This window comes from Schistocerca americana, chromosome 10 (genome assembly GCF_021461395.2).
Source record: "Schistocerca americana isolate TAMUIC-IGC-003095 chromosome 10, iqSchAmer2.1, whole genome shotgun sequence".
NCBI lineage: Eukaryota > Metazoa > Arthropoda > Insecta > Orthoptera > Acrididae > Schistocerca > Schistocerca americana.
Genome location: NC_060128.1, coordinates 103915814 through 103938171, shown reverse-complemented (window position 1 = coordinate 103938171; position 22358 = coordinate 103915814). Strand labels below are relative to the sequence as shown.

Below are 22358 nucleotides of genomic sequence, written 5' to 3'. Positions count from 1 at the left end.
TAGTTATTTTGCTGCTTCCTCTCCATTTACAGCTCTCACGTCAAATGAAAACAAAATAGATTTCTGTGGCCAGGAGCTATCAAGTGAATTGAAATATATTCACATAATTATGGAAGGCTGAAATATGTTATTAGTTCCCCCCTGTATATTAATTTAAACCATTGACTATTCATATTTGTTTGCTCGTGCTTCTGAACAGTGATGTTGCTATTGGTTGAATACATCATGTGTCCTATGCTCTGAAGATCCGCAGTCGTCGGCTGGTGAGTTCACGTGAAGTGAGCTATGACTGGCTTACAAAAGCGCATCACAGTATCAATTTCAGTGCTGTGTTTGGTAGAATTCAAATATATACTTTCATAATACAAAAATATGCAGTGTACATGTTGCTGCACATCGAAGATATGTCTAAAACATGTGCCTTCCCCTCCCTTTCTCCCCTCCCAGGGGATGGGGGGATGTTCATTTTCTAAAAATGGCTGGAAGTTCTACGTTGGTGTATTAAACTTTCAGCATTCAAAGGATTGATAAGCTTTACAGTTTCGAGGAAAAGTTTACTGTCACTTTAGAACAGAAAAATTATATTTTCACCAGGGAAAAGTGTAGTTTTAACCGGGAAAAAAATCTGGGAATTTTTCTCCTCGTCCGCCTATACACCCTCATGTATTATTTGGGGCATTAAAAATTAGTGGCACTATATTTATTTATTTATTTATTTTCTGTTTACAGGAAACATATAGTGAAAACACACCCAAATTATATTACAGGCATTCCCCACCAATGTCTATGCACTTTTACCGTCGTTTTGGCAGCTTCCATATTTGTATAGCAAACAATTCACCTGGTGCGTCTTCCCAGTGCCACTGATGTACATCTGCATAAAGTTTATCATTGGTGGTGAACTTCTTACCACACATGACCTCCTCCATTGTGTTGAATAGGGCAAAATTGTTAGGAGCCAGATCCTGCAGCTGTGTAGCGTGTGGCAGCCTAGCAAACCCCAGTCGGGGCACGGTGGCGATGGTCCGGCGATCGGCATGTGGCCACATGTTATCTTGTCAGATCGGAATGCCACGGTCCCATTTTCCATGCCAACGGTGTTGAATGTGTCGACAGATTTGGTTCAGTAAGCTGTGGTACCTATCACTGTCGAGGTTCATATTGGGAGGGAGGCAACCTGCCATAGTATCCCTTCGTGATCCCAGAACACAGTCGCCATTTTTTTCTGTACAATAAGTCCCATCCACGAGTTGTTGGGACGAGGGCTCCCAGTGCGCTTCTACTGTTTCTTTCCTGGAGTGTCTCGGAGGAACCGTGACTTTTTGATGGTGACCGAACACTCAGAGAACAGCACCGGATTGTACACTGTAATGTTGCACATATAATTGACATCTCTCCACACACTTCTGTTTCTGTGCAATGGTGAGGTGACTGGATATACACTGTTCGCACACGTGTTTACTTCTCTAGTTCATGAAACGAGATTCGCACAAGCCCCAGTTTAGAGTTATCGACACACTGAGCACTGTTTGGTACACATGCAGTTGCTGGATGCGCAATGTTTTGGAGTTTCTCAGCACAGTCCCTGCTGCCTCTGAACTATAATACCCAGAGAAAAATAGATCTGTGACTTGGTGCTGTTTCCTCACGTGTGCTATTAACCTCTTGTGGATGACTGAAGCAGTCACACTTTCCATCCAGAGAAATTGCACTGTCCACCCTTCCGTGTCCTCTATTATTATTTTCACATCACATCTTTACAAAGGAGTAAACTTCGATAGCTGAAAAACATTTTATAACAAACCACAATTGTCCGTCCAGTTTCCAAGCTATGATGTTTTGAAATGATAGCAGGACATTATGGACACCCTGTACAGTGTGTATGTACTTTTGTGTGTGTTTTTGGCAGCACTAATTTCAGCTCTTGAAAGTCAGCAATTCTGTCTCCAGATTATTTATTTATTGGTTTTGTCAAATGGACTTTCCTTTTGGTATAATGATTTGTTTCCTTCATTTGGTATATCCACAGGTAAGTTTTGGTGATGACGGAACTTTCCCATGTTGTGAAATTGTTTGTAATTTTGGAATGACATTGTAGGTGGATGACATCACTTATATAGAGGTGGTGTGGTAATATATTATGTTATAGGTTGTTGGAAATAGTGGTACAAAATGACTTTTAATCATTTTAAATAAGAAATTTTAAGAAGATATAAATTAAGTTGTTTCTCTTTACTCTTTTCATTGTTTGTATTTAACCCAGATTTTCCGATGTCATGTTGAACTATGTACTACATGTGAAGTGAATGCATTTACTTACAATTTTGGAAGTCTAAGAGAGAGATCCTGTTTTGACATGTAACACAGATGTCCAAAAGACAAAGTTTAGCTAGAAATTTTGCTAAATATGAAGCACGGGGGCAGGAGATGTAGGAATTTCAGGTGATAAAATACTTCCACTTTAGACATAAACTTTTGCCAACTTGATGTTTCTTTTCTTCAGCACTATTGTTGTTGTTGGGAACTGATTGCACAGGTCATTAATATACACAAGCATGTCAGGTAATGAGGTAGATTCCGTCTGGAAGACCTTACACAAAACTGTTGACAATAACAAAGATCTTCTCAGATAGGCGATTTTATCAAAAAATATACAGCTGATACAACCAAGGGTGTAAAACTACACGACACACGTTAAGCACAAGTATTGTGAAAGATTTATCAGGTAGGGTCCATCCCCCAGGAGCTTGACACTCTTTGATGAGCTCATACTTGCCTACCATGGGTCTCCAGCCATTGCAGCACCTTTTCCCTTCCATGCTGCATGCCAGCTATCCTGCTATTCTTTCTCCCCTCCTTTGGGGAACATGCCTGGGATATTTTTGGGAATGTGTTTTGCGTTTTAGTAACCTGTCACCAGAACAGTCCCTCCTCCATTCTTTCTTTCTTCATTCTCCATTTCGTACCCTTCCTCTGCTTCGGCATTTGAGGTTCCTCTTTGTTTCGTCTTCCTCCATGTGTGCTCCTGAAGGCCGGCCCATGTGTCTGATGCATAATAGGGACTGGGTAATGCATAATTCCCAGCTCCAGGTTGACAGATAGGGTTAGCATGTACTCCCTACTACAGGCCAGACCCAGGAGGGACGATTGCCTGAGCTACTACCGTCCCACATTGCCAATTGGTCCCTTTATCTGGAGTTTGCGAGGCGTGTCCTAGTGTGAACAATCACCTAATGTGGGGAGACCATCTCTGAGTGGAGGCCCACAGTTGGAAGGTGCATACCATAGGAGATGCTGGCAATCGTGGGGGGATTTTTTCACAATGAGCCGTTCACCATTTCAGTCCATGTCTAGTAGACATAAACGGAATGAGGCTAAAATTCCAAGACTCTCCAAGCTGCACCTCGGTTCCTCATGGTATCACATACTGAAGGTCAATCTTTTGCTATGGTTAATCAGTTTTTTATTCAGAAATTTATTGATGCAATTGCCAGTCCTGTGAAATGCCGCTCTTGTTTACATAATAGTACTTTGCATTTGGAGATCAATAAGATTCTCAAGCCCAATGACGACTTCACTCCTACACACCTATCCTCTTCATGTTGAGGCCCATCAAATGTTGAATTCTTCACGTTATATCATTTGCACTAGGCTGCTCAATGTTCTGACTGAGGGAGAAATCCAAAGTTACCTCTCTGATCAGGGCATCGCTGTAGGCCATCGGGAAATGAAAAAGCTTGATCCGACCTTAGTGCTTACATACACTCTATTTCTCATTTTTGATAGAGTAGTGCTTCCATCATAGAGCAAAGTAGGCTATGAAGTCACAGCTCACCGTACATTCCCAGTGTGATGTGTTGCTACCAGTGTCCGTGTTACAACCACACTCAAATGTCCTGTCGAAACATGGCTAAATGTGTTACTTGTGAAAAGGATGTTCATGATTCTTTCTCCTCGCGATATCGAATGCAGTGGTGACCATGTAGCCTCATTGTGAGAATGAACCATGTATCTCAGTGAGCAGACTGTACAGGAGATTCGGATGGAAAAACTACCTTACCCTGTCGGAGGCTGACCCAATGATAATGCCGACCTCTCTAGATTTCGTGGAACAGAATCCTGCCCTGTGGCAATGAGTCTTTGAAGGCTGGCACTCGGCAGCCTCCAAGGTGACAACCCTTTGTTTGTTTCCCCGTCATGACTCTCCTCCAGTGAAACATTTGTGGTGTTAGATCCAATAATGAGGAGTTCTGGCAGTTCTTGGAATTGCAGCGTCCCCTTGTTTTCTGCCTCCAGGAAACAAAATTGCATCCTCGCGGCCTCTTTGATGTCTCTCATTTCTTTCCGGCACATTTTTACCTTCACTGTGGAGGATGGTATTCCATCTCATGGGTGTGTCTTGCTGCTCATCTGGGATGGTGTTCATAGTCAAACCATATCACTGAACACCTCATTTTTCTTCCTCACTTCACCTTTTTCTTTGTACCGTCTACATCCTTTCGGCACTTGGTGTCATCAGGGTAGACTTCCTCCAGCTTATTGGGCAACTCCCTTACCCCCTTTTCCCACTCAGTGATTTCAATACACACCATCCGCCTTTGGGGCTCATTCAGAACCTGTCGGTAAGTTGCCGTCTTGGCTGCCCTTCTCAATCAACTCGACCTCATCTGCCTTAACATTGGATCACCCATGTTCCTTTCAGACTCCACACACACCTGTTCCCATTTGGACTTCTTGTTCTGCATTGCCCAGCTTGCCTGTCATCTCTAGTGGTCAGTTGTCTCTGACATGTACTCGAGTGACTATTTCCCATGTGCTATCTGTTTGCTGACTCTTACCCCACCTATGTGCTAAGCCAGTTGGCAGCTTTCTAAGGCCGACTGGAGGCTACACTCCACCCTAGCGACCTCTGACAAACAACATTTCCCCAGTTGTGATGATCAGGTAGAATACCTTACAAACATTATACTTACTGCCAAAGACTGTCTCATTCTTTGCTCTTCACCTTTACTGCACCGTATCCTGGTCCCATGGAGGACTTGAGGCCTGCTGTGATGCAATTCGCACACAGAGATGTGATCTCCATACTTTTAATATCATCGTATGATGGCGAACTGCATTCGTTAATTGCGCATGCAGTGTCGTCGGATTCTTTGGGATAGCAAGAAAGCTAGCTGGTTTTCATTTACCAGTTCTTTTAACACTGCCACTACCTCTTCCATCGTGTGGGCCAACTTCCGATGTCTATCTGGTACCAAGGTCCATTCCCCAATTTCCGGCACAACTGTAGCAGATGATGTCATTGTGAACCTCATTGCTATCTCTAACATCAGGGGCCACTGTTTTGCGGAGATTTCGAGTTCCACCCATTGGAAATAAGTGGAGGCAGCTTGGGTGATACCCTTCTCCTCTCAGAATCATGAATACTACAATGCTGCATTTACTATGAGAGAGCTAGATCATGCTCTCACTTCATCTCGATCTTCCACCCCAGTGTCGGACAGCGTTCACATTCAGATGTTGCAGTGCCTGTTCATTGCGGGCAAGCACTTTATCCTTCATACATCAGTAGCATCCAGGCATGTGACATGTTTCCCAGATGCTCGTGTGAAACCAGTCATGCCCATACTCGAGCCCGGTAAGGACAAACACCTTCCTTCTAGCTACTGCCACATTTTTCTGTCTCTGGCAGTGTTTGCAGGTTGATGGAATATGATTCGTGCCTGGCGAGAATGGTGGCTCGAGTCTCGCAATTTACTAACCACTGCACAATGTGGATTTTGGGCTCGCCATCCTGCAGTTGACCATCTTGTCACTTTGTCCATCCATGTCACGAACAGTTTTCTGCACAAATATCGAGACTGTGGCCGTGTTTTTTGATTTGGAGAAAGCTTATGGCATGTGCTGGAGGCCCGGTATCCTCCGTACACTCGGTACTTCCAAGTCCACCTGCCATGTTTCCTTCAGGAATTTTTAAAAGACGGGGTTTTCAAGGCATGTGTGGGTTTTCCCTTTGTGGACACCTTTATCCAGGAAAACGGGGTGCCTCAGGGCTCCGTTATGAGCATTATCGTCTTTGCTGTATCCATTAATCCTATTGTGCCCTGTTCCCTGCCGGGCATCTCCGGCTCCCTTTTTGGTGATGATTTTGCGATCTATTGCAGTTCACCATGGACTCGTTTCCTCGAGTGACGTCTTCAGTAAAGTCTCGATCATCTTTACTCTTGGACCATCGACAACATCATTTGCTTTTCCACTGACAAATCCGTTTGTATGAGTTTCTGGCGGCCCAGTGGGTTTCTTCCACCGTATTTATATCTTGGGCCTGTTGCCCCTCACTTTGTCTTGGGGCCCGTGCTCAATAGAAAAGCTGTACGCAGTCCCACGTGTCCTAAGGGTGCTTCCTGGGGAGCGGATCTGATCACCGTCCTCCCTGTGTACCGTTCCCTTGTCTTCTCGAAACTAAACTGTGGGTGTTCCGTTCGTGCACCTGCACGTCGATCCGTCTTACGCCGTATGAAAACAATCCACCATTGTGGAATCCATTTGGTCACCGGCATTTTTTACAGGAGTCCGGTTGAGTGTATTTACGCAAAAGCTGCTGAACTACCGCTGTAGTACCGAGACGATGATCTCCTCAGCAGATATGCATGCTGTTTCTATGCCGTGTTTGGCCACCCATCCTATGCCTCCTTCTTCGATGACTCCTTTGACTGCCACTATGGATTTCGTCCCTCTTATCTGTTCTCTCCTGGATTTCGCTTTGGCAATTGCTCTGGCAGCTTAACTTCATGCTACCTGCCACTTTTCCAGTGGACCACCTTGACTTCATGTGGCGGGGCCATACTCACTTGGGCTTCGTTCGCTTCCTAAGGAAACTACTCCAGATTCGATCTATTGCTGTAAGTGTCTCAACATTTGCACAGTACTTAGTGGTAGTACCTTTGTGTACATTGATGGCTGTCGGGTTGTCTGTGGTGTCGGGTGTTCCACTGTCATTGGCACCGATGAGTTTAGGTATCAGCTTTTGGAATTGAAATAAAGAGTTAAACTTGAAGCTTTAGATGGTAGTACCCACTGTCCTTGTGCTCAAGAAATAAAAATGTGATTGCCAGTTTGACCTGAAGAGCTACTTATACTTAAAAGGTCCATAATACCTTTGACATAAGTTCTACAGTAGCCAATAGATTTCCACCAAATGTTTGAACTGAAGTTCCATATTCTTTGTATTGACACACGAGAGAGAATGCGGTGAAAACAGAGAGCGCTGTCAGCTATCGGTGCTGTTCCCAGCTTTCAGCCACAAAGTGCAAATAGTGGCAAGTGAAACAATAGTCACCTGTAGAGTTGTGAGAACAGTGATCATTCCCATGAAATTGTATACAAAATAATGTTATGTGATTAGACCAGCTAGACGCGTGAAGCAGCTGTGCCACACCAATTGCAACTGTTGGGATCTTCTTTTGCTGACTACTGTACTTTAACATAGCCCTGTTGTAGATCTGAGTATTAGTCGTAATAGTAATTGCATTATTCCTCAGGCATCTGACATGTACCAAAATGGAATGTCAGCAAGTCAATAATTATTCCTTTCTCTTGCAATTTTTTCAGCAATTTGCAAATTAAACAATGGTTTTTTTGCAAAATTCTGTAGCTAAGAGGCATAAAACATTTTTAAAATAAGTTCTCTTCCTGGGCTTGGGCTAAAGTGTGAAGCAACGTGGAAACTCAGATGTTCAGGCCAAAACAAGAATTCTGTTAAAGGTTGGAACTAAAGAGCCAAATGCACCTGCTAATAACTTACTGTAAGGTCCATAGTACTAAAGTACCTTGGAATTTGGTAATAATTCCTGTTTATGTGTAGGCTGATTATAGCCTGTTTCAATAATTTTATTTAAATCTTACATTAGTGACATATATGTAGGTTGGAAGTTAAATAGTGGCAACACTGCTGTGGAAGCACTATGCAATGGAATCTACTATTGTCGCTGATAGCACATGTTGTTGACATACCTACCTTTCCTCCAGGCAAATGGACTCACCCGTCCCACGTCACCGGCATTCGCACAGTCGAGGGAAACACCTTCACTTGTGAGCGAGCGGTCTAACGTAACGGTGTCACTGTGTTTTCGAAACAGGAACAACGGAGTTGGATCAAGATTGAATGTGCCAGAGGTCCCACAGCATGACAGTGTCATTAAGGTCTTGAAGAGGCGTGCGGTGAATCGGCAAGGCTGTACAGAACAGTGGCACATTGGGTAAAAGCCTTCAACGAAGGTCAGCAAACTGTGGCAGGCACGCGTCGGGCAGGTTGTCCAAGCGTCTCTGAAGTAGTAGTGCATGCTGTTGGTTAGTTAGTTGACAGTGATAAACGCCATTCAATTCTCAAGCTTACCCACGAAACTGGATTAACACATACAACTATGCTTTGCATCCTGATGGAATGCCTGGGCATGCAAAAAATTGCATCATGACAGGTTCAGCATGACCTCATGGAAATGCAGATATGGATGCCTTACAATGCTGCTCAGACGCACTTTGAGCACTATAAGCGTGAAGGAGAGAAGGCTTTCTTATGGTGTATCATAACACTGGATGAGACGTGGGTCAGATCGAATGAGCCAAAACTGAAACTCCAATCTAACAAATGACGTCATTATGGGTCGCCGCGAAAGTCAAAAGTGTGTCAGAGCTCCAGTATGGTGAAAGTTATGGTGATGCTTGTGTAGAACTGTGATGGTGCTATCCTAACGAGTTACGTTCTTCCATGGCAGACAGTCAGTGCACAGTATTACTGTTAGTCTTTGGAGCATCACCTGCTACCAGCTTTGCGAAGGAAGTGCCAACACGTTCTGCGCAACCCACCCATCATTTTGCACGACAATGTGCATGCGCATACAGTGCAAGCTGTGGCTGCTCTGTTCAGTCGATGGACCTGGGAAGTACTGTACTATCCACCACACTCCCCGGACTTGTGACTTTTATTTGACTCCAAAGATGAAGGAACCACTCCGTGGCATTTGCTTCAGAACTATTTCAGAGATTCGCAGGCATCAGAAAAGACCCTGCTAATGGTATACTACACCTTCCTCATCGCTTGCAACGTGTTCTACACAATGCTGATGACTACTTTGAAGGAAATTAACAGGTACAAACATGTAACTTTTTTGTATCTGTTGTGAATAAATAGTTGCCACTATGTGTGTTTCAACCCTCGTATAACTGTTCCATCAATATTCTGTAAAGTTGGAGGCGGGTTTTTGTATGTTGTTGCAGTCTCTGTTTTCAGCCAGAATAACGCGTGCAAATTTGAGAGGTTGCAACTCTTTTTTTGAACTGTCAGGATACGGTACAACTCTTTACAACTGCGTTGATGATATTAAATTGCGACTTTATACTTGTCTAGTTTAGTTGAAAATACTTCTTTCTACTCTGTTTATTAAAGTTCTACTAGTACATTTTGAGCTTCCTGGTTATGGAGTTAGCTTCACAGCAATTGCTGTGGTCTGCATCACTTGAACCAAATTCTGTTTCCATAATCCTAGAGCATTTCATTTCTTTGCCTGCAGAGCAAACATCAAAAATTTTCCTTTAAATTTGTACACCTAATTAACTGTTCTTGGAATCATTAATAGCTTTACTCTTAGCACCACACATTACTGACAATGACCTCAGCATTAGATAGGCTTTTAAGAGAATTTGTGTGAATTCCATTTTGTCAGATTAAGAAAGTATTAATTCTTCTTAAACCTTCTTGCTCGGTGTTCAGGTAATGCCTGCAACACTGGCTCTCCTAAGGATGTCAATAATTCTAGGTAATGTTGGCTACCCCAGCGGCCTTGTTTTGACGTAGCACTTTCAGTGCTCCATCAAATTTTTCTCACCGATCATATCTTCTCTCACATCTTCACTTTCTATGATACTACCTTCAGTTAATTTCCCTTCAATATATTCCTTCGACCTTTCAGCTTCACCTTCTTTCCTTACTTCTCACTTGCCACCTGAACTTCTGATATTCAAGCAGTTGCTTCTCTTTCCTCCAAAGACGTTTCTAATTTTCCTCTAAACATCTTTCCCTCCCCCGTTTTGGCACCATTGACATTCCAAAATTCATTTCGTGGCATATGTTGCTCACTGAGTACATTTTGTTTTAAAAGAAGTAAACCACCTGATCTATCAATTTATCACGGAATTACTTTCGGAACTGATTGTTCGATACTTGAATCTTCTCTATGTAGTCTTGTATGCATTTGATTTCCTCTCGCAATCTTTCTTTCTTTGTTTTATGGTATTGTGCTGTTAGAGTCAGCAGACACAACATATTATATGATCTTCTGTAATATATTAAAATTTAACAATACCAGAGAAGGAAAGTTGCTACTCATCATATAGCGGATATGCTGAGTCGCGATAGACACAGTATAAAGATCCACACACCTGTAGCTTTCGGCCATTAAGGCCTTTGTCAGCAGTAAACACACGCACACGCAAACGCAAACGCAACTTGCACACACGTCTGCAGTCTCGGAGAGCTGAAACCACACTGCAGACGTGTGTGCAAGTTGCGTGCGTGTACGCGTGTGTATATGTGTGTCTACTGCTGACAGAGGCCTTAATGGCCGGAAGCTATGAGTGTGTGAATCTTTTTACTGTGTCGATCGCGACTCAGCATCTCCGCTGTATGGTGAGTAGCAACTTCCTTCTCTGGTATTGTTACATTCCATCCTGGATTTTCCATTGTTTGATATATTAAAATTTCATTCATAATGAGCATCTTGTTTCAGATCCAAGTTAATGTAAATTTAATTTGCAAATAGAAAAACTCCTGTTTCTTAAAGGTTTAAAAGACTACTTGTAACATAGTAAAATGGTGATATAATTAATCTGTGTGTTCCAATTGTCTTTGAATAAACATTTTGCGAATTTTTATTTAATACTGGAAAAGATTTTAAACAACAGTAACTGTGCCATAGACAATGCTCTCAGAACATTTGTACCTTAACTAATAACCTTTTCCAAATATGTTTTGTTTTATGGGAAATGTAGACTATCCATAAAGGAAGAACTCCGTCTGAACACGCCTTGAAAGCCCAGTGGTACAGACTAGCCGCCACGTCATCCTCAGCCCTTAGGCATCACCGAATGCGGATACGGAGGGGCATATGGTCAGCACACTGCTCTTGCGGTTGTTGTCAGTGTAAGAGACAGGAGGCGCAACTTCCCAATGAAGTAGCTTCTCAGTTGGCCTCACAATGGTTGAGTGCACCCAGCTTGCCAACAGCATTTGGCAGACCCGGACAATGACACATCCAAGTGCTAGCCAAGCCAGACAGCACTTAACGTTGGTAATCTGACGGGAAACAGTGTTACCACTGGCGATTTGTCCCATATGCACTACATTGGCAATAAATAACAGCACACTGCCAGCATTAGTTTGCTGCTCAGTATACGTCAGAGATAAAAACTAAAATTTGCATTTATCACAATGGTAATAGAAAAAAGGATTGAGTTGATGTGGATAGTACTCAGAGACATATTCCCTGCCCACTGTGGCAGTAATATGTTCCCATACACATTACATTGTGGTTTTTGTATCTGTTGACTACACATCTGTTATCAGTAGACATTAATTAGAAGAATGCTAGGTTACACTCACAATTTACAGTTCCATTTTCTCCATTCATCAAATGGAAGTGATATAGTGTAACTCACAGGAGATGACTTTAATATGAGCCCACTAAGTATAATTACATGTTTTTTTTTTTTCACTTGTGATACACCTGTGGACCTTCATATTGTCTGTAGTAGCAGTTGGAGTGAAATAATTATTCCTAGCATATATGTTTGTTGTAAAGCTGTGGACTGCTTTCTGCTTAACTTTTTTTTTATATACTTGGTTCAGTTTGTAAGACTTAATTGCCAGCTGTATTTAGCATTTTTAATTATCCTATTGCGGTTTAGTATTTTGCTGCTGCTGCTGCTAATTATTGTTTCAGATTTGGCTACTTTTTTCATAATGCATCGTTTCTAGAGGTATTGTGCTCGCTTGTTTCCATTGCTGCCACCAGTATTAGTAGCTAATGAACTGGCATAATTTTGATAGTTCTTGTTTCAAACATTTCTTTTCCTCTTTGTATAATTAATTTTCTAAACTTGAGAGCAGCGAAATTGGTGACTGGTCCTCGAAGTAGAGAAGAGAAGATTGCTTCCTATTTTCTTGCAAGTTTCCACACAGTTTTGTTCTCATTGTTGGTTTTAAGCAGAAGAAGTAAAGATTTCGACAAATAATATATTTGTCTATAACGTCCACAAATCAGCTTTTGACACCACAAGCATTTCAGTGACTTTCAGCCACAGCTTTACTATGAGCATGAACCACTAGGTTGAGAGCTCACTGAATTGAATGAATTGTGTTTGCAGTAAACGCTTGTTCATAAATCTCTCTTATATTTTGCTGCATTTAGGCTGTGGATGTAGTAGACATGGCAGTATGACAATAACATGTATTTACAGACATGTCCTGAGGAAGATGTCTTCTCTTTGGGAGTGATGAAATGTAATATGAGGATAAGATGAACTAACTTTTCTCTTCCTACTAGCGTTTTGATTTTTCCACAGTATATTGGTATTATTCCTTAGTTTATACCATATCTGTGCTAGAATATTTTACTGTGTGCTTTCTGGTTTTAGCCATGCATCTCCTATTTTTCAGTGATTTATCATCAGATGTAATTTTCAGAATACCTTAAATATAGACCTTTTTGGTTAGTTGTGAGTAGAGGTACTCTGCATTAGAACTGAGGAAGACACATGGCTACACTCCAGACAAATAGCTTCAGGGAAGACTTCCTAACTCGTAAAATCTATATTCAATGTTAACAAATTTCTCGAGAAACATTTTTCTTGCCATTGCCAGTCTGCATTTTATATGCTCTCTACTTCGGCCATCATTCGTTATTTTACTGCCCAAATAGCAAAACTCATCTACTGCTTTAAGTGTCGTTGTTTCCTAATCTAATTTGCTAGGCCTCACTTGATTTAATTCAACTTCAGTCCATTGTCCTTGTTTTGTATTTGTTATTGCTCGTCTTAAATGCTTCTTTCAAGACACTTACCGTTCCGTTCAACTGGTCTTCCAAGTAGTTTGCTGTCTCTGTCAGAAATGCAATGTCATCATCAGCAAACTTCAAAGTTTTTAATTTGTATCTCTGACCTTTAATTCGTACTCCACATTTTTCTTCAAGTTTCCTTTACTGCTTGCTTTTAATGTACAAATTGAATAATGTTGGGTATAGGTTACAACCACGTCTCACTCCCTCTCAACCACTGATTCCCTTTCATGCCTCTCGACCCTTATTACTGCCATCTGAATTCTGTGCAAACAGTAAACAGCATTTAGCTTCCTGTATTTTACCCCTGTTCCCTTCAGAATTTCAAAGAGAGCATTCCATTCAACATTTTCAAACACTTTAAATCACAAAAGGCTGTAAACTTAGGTTTGTCTTTTATTAACCTCTCTTCTAAGATATGTTGTAGGGTCGGTGTTGCCTCATGTGCTCCTATATTTCTCCTGAACCCAAACTGATCTTTCCTGAGGTCAGCTTCTATTAGTCTTTCCATTCTACTGTGATGAAGTATTTTGCAACCACGACTTATTAAACTGATAATGTACACTCCTGTCAACACCTGCTTTTTTTGTAACTGGAATTACTAGTCTTCTTGAATTCTGTGAGTATTTCACCTGCCTCACACATCTTGCACACCAGATGGAATAGTTCTGTCATGGCTAGCTCTTCCAAGGCTGTCAATAGTTCTGATGGAGTATTGTCTGCTCCCTGGCCTTGTTTCGACTTCGGTCTTTCAGTGCTCTGTCAGATCCTTCTCGCCCTATCGTATTTCCCATCTCGTATTCGTCTATGTCCTCTTCCGTTTCCATAATAGTGCCCTCGAGTACATTGCCCTTGTATATACCCTCTGTGCTCCTTCCACCCTTCAGCTTTCCTATCTTTGCTTGATACTGGCTTTTCACATGAGCCCTTGTTATTCATACCGCTGCTTCTCTTTTTTCCGAAGACCATTTCAGTTTTCCTGTAGACGGTATCTATCTATCTTCTAGTGAAATGTGCTTCCAAATTCTTACATTTGTCCTCCAGCCATTCCTGTTTAGCCATATTGCGCTTCCTGTCACTCATTTTTTAGACATTTGTATTCCTTTTCACCAGCTTCATTTGCTTGTTTTTATATTTTCTCCTTTCATCAATCGGATTCAGTACCTCCTGGATTTGTACTAGCCATTGTTTTTTTTTTTTTTTTAACCTATTTGATCCTCTGTTACCTTCACTATTCCATCTCTCAATTCTTTTTCTTCTGTATTCCTTTTCCCTGTTCATGTCAGTCATGGCCTGATACTCACTGTGAAACTCAACCTCTGGTTCTTTAGACTTATCCAGGTCCCATCTCTTTAATTTTCTATTTTTTCTGCAGTTTTTTCAGTTTTGATATACAGTTCATGACAAAGTACCAGAAAGCCCCTTCAGTGTCAAATGGTGTGATATTAGCACAAAAGTTGGTGTGAGTGATTCGTCTTCAGGGCAGTGCTTTTGTCATACTGGTACATTTTGCCTCATACGGGTATGTCACAATGACGCATTCGCCCAGAATGGCTGGATAAAATGGTTGTATGTAGTGCTCAGTTGGACAACATTGTGACCTCACCTGTGTGATATTAACAGAGCTTATAGCTCCTTCTACATTATTGACACAAGTTCGGAGCACTTCAATGGGTTTATGGTGACAGTTTGATGCAGCCAAAGGTGGCATTTGCTGTTGGCAGGCATACCAATGTGACAATCTCCATTGTCTGAAAGCAAATATGCGAATACTTTTCGTCACTCAACATGCCAGTTGTAGCATACCAGATAAATGTCAATAGAGGTCAAGTAAACGATTGAATCTTCTCAAAAAGTATGTCTTTTTTGAAACTTGAATAATTTGTGATAGTTAATTTCTTGTAATTTGGTATTCTGGTGTAGTAACCCTTTAAGCCACGTACTTGTGTATCTCAAATGTCTGCACAGGCATTAACTGGATTGTTTACTTGCCAGTTGAGCTTTGGGGAAAAAATTGTATTGCTGTGCTGTCCACTAATGACAAGCAACACTTACATCATCAGCTAAGTGTAGGAGTGTCCGTGCACACACACGGAATGTGAGATACTCTAAAGAAATTGGGAACTGCTGATTGACCCCGTGGAAAGGAAAAAAATTTATAAAGCAGTACATGAAAATATTTTGAAGGATACTGATAATTTCAGTGCACAGTGTTTATCGAGCCATTGAAAGATAGAGGAACAAGAACCTATAAATTTCATAAATTTTCTTTACAATGGACACTGCACAAGAAATTTATGGAACTAAGGGGGCATTTTCCTCATTCTGCTTTATTTATTGTATTTCTTTACGACTAGTTTTTGCCAGTGTCCCACAACAGGACTGCTGGAAACTAGAGCAAAGAGACTGCAGTGTAAGACTTCGTTTCATAGATTGATTAAGAGTGTACCATGCTGAAAGCTTCTTTCCAGTCATTGTTTATGTTGTCAACATAGTTAAGGTCATTTTCTGAAAATTTTGTCGATAATTTTGTTGACAAATAATTTCTGAGGTAGTGATTTATGAGGAATGTCCAATAAACAAGTTTCCCTATTTTACAAAAAGTGCTAGCTTTGCTTGCGTAGACAGTATGGCTATTAGAGATTTTTTTGTTTTTATTTAATCAGATTTTTATGTTGTTAACAAATGGATACATCTTCTAACCTTTTCACACTAATTAAGGCCTTATAAGTAAGGTCTTTTCCAAATGTACTTCTGACCAAAAAGCAATTTTGGTAGCTGGAGTCAAAAGATTTGTTAATCAAGCCTTTTGTGTTCTTGTGGAGATGTTCCATAGCAACTTTCATCCCATAACAAATATTTCTTTATAACTAACTGATAAGTGAAATACCAATTTTCATAAAATCAGCTTTAAAAATTTTTAATGCAACAAAATTTTTTCTTAAAAATTTTCATACCTTATTGCACAGCCTTAGAGGTTGAATTTCCAGAAACACTGAAACATGTATTTTTTTTATTGTTTTTTCATTTTTATCTGAGAACTCAAAATACCAATTTTCATAGATGTAACCTTAAAAATCCTTTAGTACATGGTGTCCCACTCAAGAGACCCCACAGACGTGTATGTATTTACACTGAAATTGCACTGTGTAATTTATGAGGTTTGACATCGCAACACTCATTCTGCAATATTGTTTGACACAACAGTGTGTTTTGTGTGTCACTGTGGCTGGAGTTCAGTGTTCAGTAATAACGTATCACTATTCTGTCGAAGAGCACATGTTTCTTATTAAACAATATTGGACTGCTGGTTCTATTAAGACATGTCAGTGAATGTTCGTTGAACGGTTTGGTGACAAACATATGCGATCTAAAATGCTGCATACAAAAATTATCAAACAAGATGGGGAGCAGTGGAATGGTGTTGAATCTCCACAGCAGGGGACAGCCATTATTATTGGAAGAAAGAGCGATTGAGATGAAATGCTCGACGTTTATTTTTGGTATGTGTAATGTCGCAGAGCATGTCACAGAGCTGCGAAGAAAGCTGAAATGTATCCATATAGGTTTACAGTTGTTCAGGAACTGAAGGTCAATGACAAAGACAAACACATTACATTTTCCTGATAGCTTCAGCAATTTATTGCTCAGAGGCCAGGAATATTGCAGTACACATGATTCAGTGATGATGCATGGTTCCAATGCTCTGGCTATGTAAACACTCGGAATATACGTATGTAGTGTAATGTGAATTCACATGCACTGTTCGAGCAACTCCTGCATTCACAAAAAATTGGTGTTTCTATCGTGACAAGTGCAGTTTGCATCGAAATGTTTTGGGAATTTGTGAAACAGGTAGCTGATGAAGAACTTACTGTCGGGTGGTAACAACAGGATGGCGCCACATGACACGTCTTGAGTGGCTGTGGCTGAGGTCGAATAATTTTTCCTTGGCTGAGTGATATTGAAAGGAGTGTGTCAACAAAGGTCACCTGATGTAACACCACCTGACTTTTTCCTCTGCAATGCAAGGTCTACAGGAATAAACCACACAACTTGGAAGATTTATGAGAGATCATCATCCGTGAAATTCAGGCAGTGACTGAAAGGTTGTGGCAGCAACGTTTGAGAATCTGCAGCGTCGTGTTCAACTGTTTTTATGAGTTGAGGCTGGTCACTGCCAGCACCTTTTTATGATCCAGTTTTATTACCCCATGAACAAGGTATGATTTTTATGCAAAGCCTTTAAGTGCAGTATAAGCAAACGTTTGTTTTTGGAGCCACTTTCGAGAGGGACAGCCTGTAGTTTTTTTCATAATTATTTATTTTTAAAAAAAAACTTTCATCAACTAACCCCGTTAGTGTTTGAATTTACAAAAATGGTGAAACATTTATTTTGTATTTTCTGACTGAGAAACCAAGTACCAATTTTTGTTGTTCTAGCTTCAAAGTTGCTTTAATAGCAACATGCTTTCAAAAAGCATTTCATTCCCTATTTCACCCCCTTGGGGACAATCCCTTCTTAAACGATGTCTGCTATGGAAGATCCACACCCTCTCCAAACTTAAAGTTTCTGTCTAATGGTTTGGGCTGGGCGATGATGAGTCAGTGTATCAGTGTGACCCTATTTCACCCTGTTAGGGGTTAAAATTCCAAGAAAAACGAAACCTGTATTTTCTCATTTCTAACCAAGAAGCTAGACATCAGTTTTTGAAAGACTTAGCATTTAAAAATGCTTTGGCAATGAAATATTTTCATAAAACATTTCACCCCCTTAGTTGAATTTCCACAAACAGTGACATGCATATGCTTTATTTCTAACAGAGAAGCCAAATCCAAATTTTCTTAGATTTAGCTTAAAAAATGCTTTCACAATAAAACATTTTCAAAAAATTTTTCATCCTCCATTTCACCCCCATGGGGTTGAATTTACAAAAACAGTGAAACATGTATTTTTGCCATTTCTAACTGAGAAGCCAAATTCAAATTTTCATAGTTAGCTTTAAAAATGCTTTAATTATAAAATATTTTTATAAAAACTGTCATCCCCTATTTCACCCCTTAGGGTTTCAATTTCCAAAAACAGTGAAATGTGTGTTTTTATTTGTAACCAAGACGTCAAATGCCAATGTTCATAGACATAGGTTTAAAAATACTTAAGTAGTTCTGTAATAATGATATATTAAAAAAAGCTTTCAACCACTATTTCACACCCATAGGGTTAGATTTCCAAAACTGCTGAAACACACATTTCTGACAGAGACCAAATACCAATTTTTGTAGGTCTCTTGTCAAAATTGCCTTAAGTGGCATTTTTCAGAAAAATCCTTCATCCCCTATTTCACTCACTTACGATTGGAATTTTGAAATATCCCTTCTTAAGTGACACTTTCAGTGTAAGATCCACATGTTCTCCAAATTTCAAGCTTCTGTCCTGAGCGGTTCGGACTGGCCAATGATGAGCCAGCAAGCCAGCCAACCAGGACATTGCCTTTAATATATAGAGATTACACACAAGTAATCAAGCTGAAATAATGTTATTGACAATGCGTCTGTTGCTTTTTAATCAAACAGTGGAAAATCCAGGATGGAATGTAACAATATGCTACTGTAACAATGTGACTCAAATTCTGTTACTCTTTAGATAGAAGCATTTTTGGTAATGTGGCACAAGTTTTTCCCAAGCTGTTCTGTACCAGCTTGGGTCCTGTGCTCGTAATCAGCTGTTCATGTTAATGTGACTTCATCATTGGTGTTGAAGTGATCACTTCCAAGATGACCTTTGAGTTGGGGAAACGTGAAAATTACGTGGGGGGTGAGACGTGGTGAATATGGAGGATGCAGGAACATTTCAGAGTCGAATCGAGCTCCACCTAGGTCGTTAGAGCTTTGTGAAGCCGAGCGTTATTGTTGAGGAAGAGGCAGGTAGTAAATGAGTGACGTCCCTGACAAGTCCCAAAAATTGGTTGCCATAACTTCTCCTGCCACTTATGGTCTTTGCCTTGTTTTAATTTTTATTATTATTATTAATTTTTTTTTGTCATTTTCACTGGGTTTGCTCCACACTATGCTCTAGCTGTTTTGTCTCAGAGGTTGAATGCTGGACCCAGTTCTAATCTCCATTTGAATGCTCGTACAGCGTAGGCAGAGGTTAACGTCCGACGGATATTGACAGTGGAAAGTTATTTTGATATGAAAAAACTAATGACCGAGCACTGCTCACAAGCAGACACACATTGTAGTGGTAAGTCCATGCTAGTTGACAGAGCATACTGGCAAGATGTGGCAGTAAGCATCATAAGCCTTTGTGAGTCAACCAGTCAAACACGGCGGCCCTCGTGCACACCTTACTTTGCAGAGAAATAAAATGGATAAACTTACTTATTGGATGACTTTCGTAAATAATATGCTGCATTCCCATAATGGCTGGCTGTATAAATTACTACTAGTAGGCTCGAGACGAACATGCTACTGGCTTGGCATTTCAGCATTGAGGTGATAAGTCTTCTGAAAGAAAGTTTTCGAAATTGTTTCCACAACCTTGCAATAATGTTGGCATAAAGCGTTGCTGCAGCATGTCCAGATACACGAAACGTGTCACTGTTCTCTCTGCAGAGTAAATGGTCCTTAAAATTTTGGAGTGGGCACAGACAAAAGATGTTAACTTTAGGTGAACCACAAATGTGTTCCACAGTCTCATGTGGAAATTCTGTGTCCCAAACACACACGAAATGACAATTCTCATTCCTGGACACGATTTGTGGATTCATCTCTGAAAACTAATGTCTGTGAAAAATGTCTTCGTCCAGTACCGCTGCAGGTCATTGCAAAAGTCAGAGCGAAGATCATTGTCCGGAGTAGTCAGCACATGTAATTGCTGTCGGTATGCTTTTAACATGCAAACATTTCTGTAGAATGCAACTGTCTGTCAACTGTGGAATCTGTGGTTCTCTGTTTGCTCGTGTTATCCGTTTCTTCAGGCTCTCGACAAACAGTTCCTGCAAACACTCCACTTTCTCTGCTGGTGGTTTTAGTCTGCCTTTTTTTTTCCCGCTGTTCCACGCAATGAGTTGTATCAAACTTGGATTTATTTGTCCTTGCAACTTGTCTTAATCATTGTCGAAATGCCACAGTATGTCCACATTTAGCAAATTTGGGGACACTAAATGCACACACTACTCCATTATACACCATGTGCTGACTAACCGTGAACTCTGCAACTATGTCAAGGCGTGTATTGTGAATCAGAAATGCTCCGTCTGCTGACAGGTCTCTTTTTGTGTACGTCTTTAACTTTTTGCACATTCATCTTCTGAAAACCCAGGGATACTTAAAAATAACACTGTATTTATCTCACTAGTGGGTTATGTGGTTCACATTTTGAATTTTTTTTCTCAAAAATCTCATCTCTCTTGGGATGTGAGTACACAACTAAACAATTTTTGCAGACGATGTACCTACTGCCTCCAAAAGGCGGTTCTGTTTCACCGGATGTCAACCAGAGGACAGACTCTGCTGGCGAGAGCACACCGCCTGGCACAGTGGGTGTTTCAGAGCCCATCCAGAACAATACGTTGAAGCAGTTGTTGGCCTACCGTCCCACTGTGGGTGCAAAGCCCACTTCCGGAGGGCAGAGCAGAGAAGGGAGCATCTCTGCTGTGAAGCCGGCAAGTGTCGGAGTGAGTTCAGAACGCAGCAGACAGCTCAGAGCTCTCATCAAGCTGTTGGGACCCACAGCCAATCTCAAGGTATTTCTGTTGTTTCTTTTTTAAAATCCTGACATCCCATGTGTTGCAGTGATTGAACAAGGCTTATCACTATTAAAGGCAAATTAGTACAAATGCTGTCCTGTGTGGCCGAGTGGGTCTAGGCACTTCAGTCTGGACCTGTGCGACCGCTACAGTTGCAGGTTCGAATCCTGCCTCCGGCGTGGATGTGTGTGATGTCCTTAGGTTAGTTAGGTTTAAGTAGTTCTAAGTTCTAGGGGACTGATGACCTCAGATGTTAAGTCCCATAGTGCTCAGAACCATTTGAACCATTAATGCAAATGTCAATTTTGTCATTTAAATTACTAATCAGCTAACACATAGGCACAGTTGCCTTATTCCAGTTGCAGGATGCTTATCTAACAAATTCCATGGGCAACAAAAATTTGATTTTTGTATTTCATATTATGACTAACAAGGTGTAAAGATTTAAAATGCTATCATTATCTACTCATTAACCCTAGGACGCACAAGCCTTTCCTTTCTTTTTCTAACTTGAATGCCTAATAGAGGAGGGGGGGGGGGGGGGGGGGGGTTCGGCGAGCCCACATGTATTACATAAGTTTACTGACGAAAAAGTACAACTTTCAAAATGGTTTATGTATTTTAACTAAGGCATTAGTTTGTAAATGTTGTTAATTGTTATAAATATTGCATTGAGTGAATAAAAAATTGACATATTAAACTACGAAATACAGATGTGTTCATATACAATAGACTACTCTGAGTCCTCAACTTCAAGGCAAGAGACACACTTCACAATTTTTTCTGAATGTGTGTTACACACGTTTATGACACTGTCCACAATACTGTTTTGGTTTACTTAGATTGTTGTTCTTCCGCTTCTTTGTTTTAGCTTCTCTTACACAAATATGGCACCCACCTTTCCCTGCAGGAGGCTGGCGTGCTTCTGTTGTCACTTCTTTCTTCTACCTGCAATTTCACCAGTTCCATCCCAGCTTGCAGAAAATAAAGTTTCTGTTTGTTGTTTCTTTTCATTCCATCTTGGATGTTGCTGGATGAATATGGTGGTTACATCGATAGCACAAATGTCGATGAGAGAGTAAAATACCGATAGAGGCCATCTCTTTGTTCCTCTCTTGCAGGTGTACATAAGCGCCATTTGATCAATGGTATCAATTCCACCTTTAGAGGAATTATAATATGCATTTATCTCGGTTTTATTCTTCTCTCCTCCAACAGTGCCTTTATCTTGGTGCATTGTTGACAACATCAGTGAGTTTTTACTTGGTTTCGTTTTGGCTATGTAGGACACCAAAGTTACTGGAGGCCTAACTGTTGATGGGTCTGTGAACAACAACATTGATGAATATAGCTCTCGATTTGACGTGTTCTTCATTATGTCTGGAATATGCTTCCTGTTTGTCTGGAGAGTTCCTACTGTAGTAACTTTGTAGTCTTCGTATAACTCTTCCGCCAAATCCACCGATGTGTAGTATCGGTCTGTAGTAATATTTCGACC

At 40.8% G+C, this 22358-nt stretch overlaps 1 protein-coding gene across 6 annotated transcripts in view; it reads left to right on the top strand.

Moving 5' to 3' along the window:
- Positions 1 to 22358, top strand: part of LOC124552514 (lysine-specific demethylase 4C-like) — a 362897-nt gene that overhangs the window by 96826 nt on the left and 243713 nt on the right. For all 6 annotated transcript variants that reach the window (XM_047126804.1, XM_047126805.1, XM_047126806.1 and 3 more), the window contains one exon: positions 20558 to 20857. In XM_047126804.1, the coding sequence (XP_046982760.1) occupies positions 20558 to 20857 (300 nt within the window). The remainder of the gene's footprint in view (positions 1 to 20557; positions 20858 to 22358) is intronic.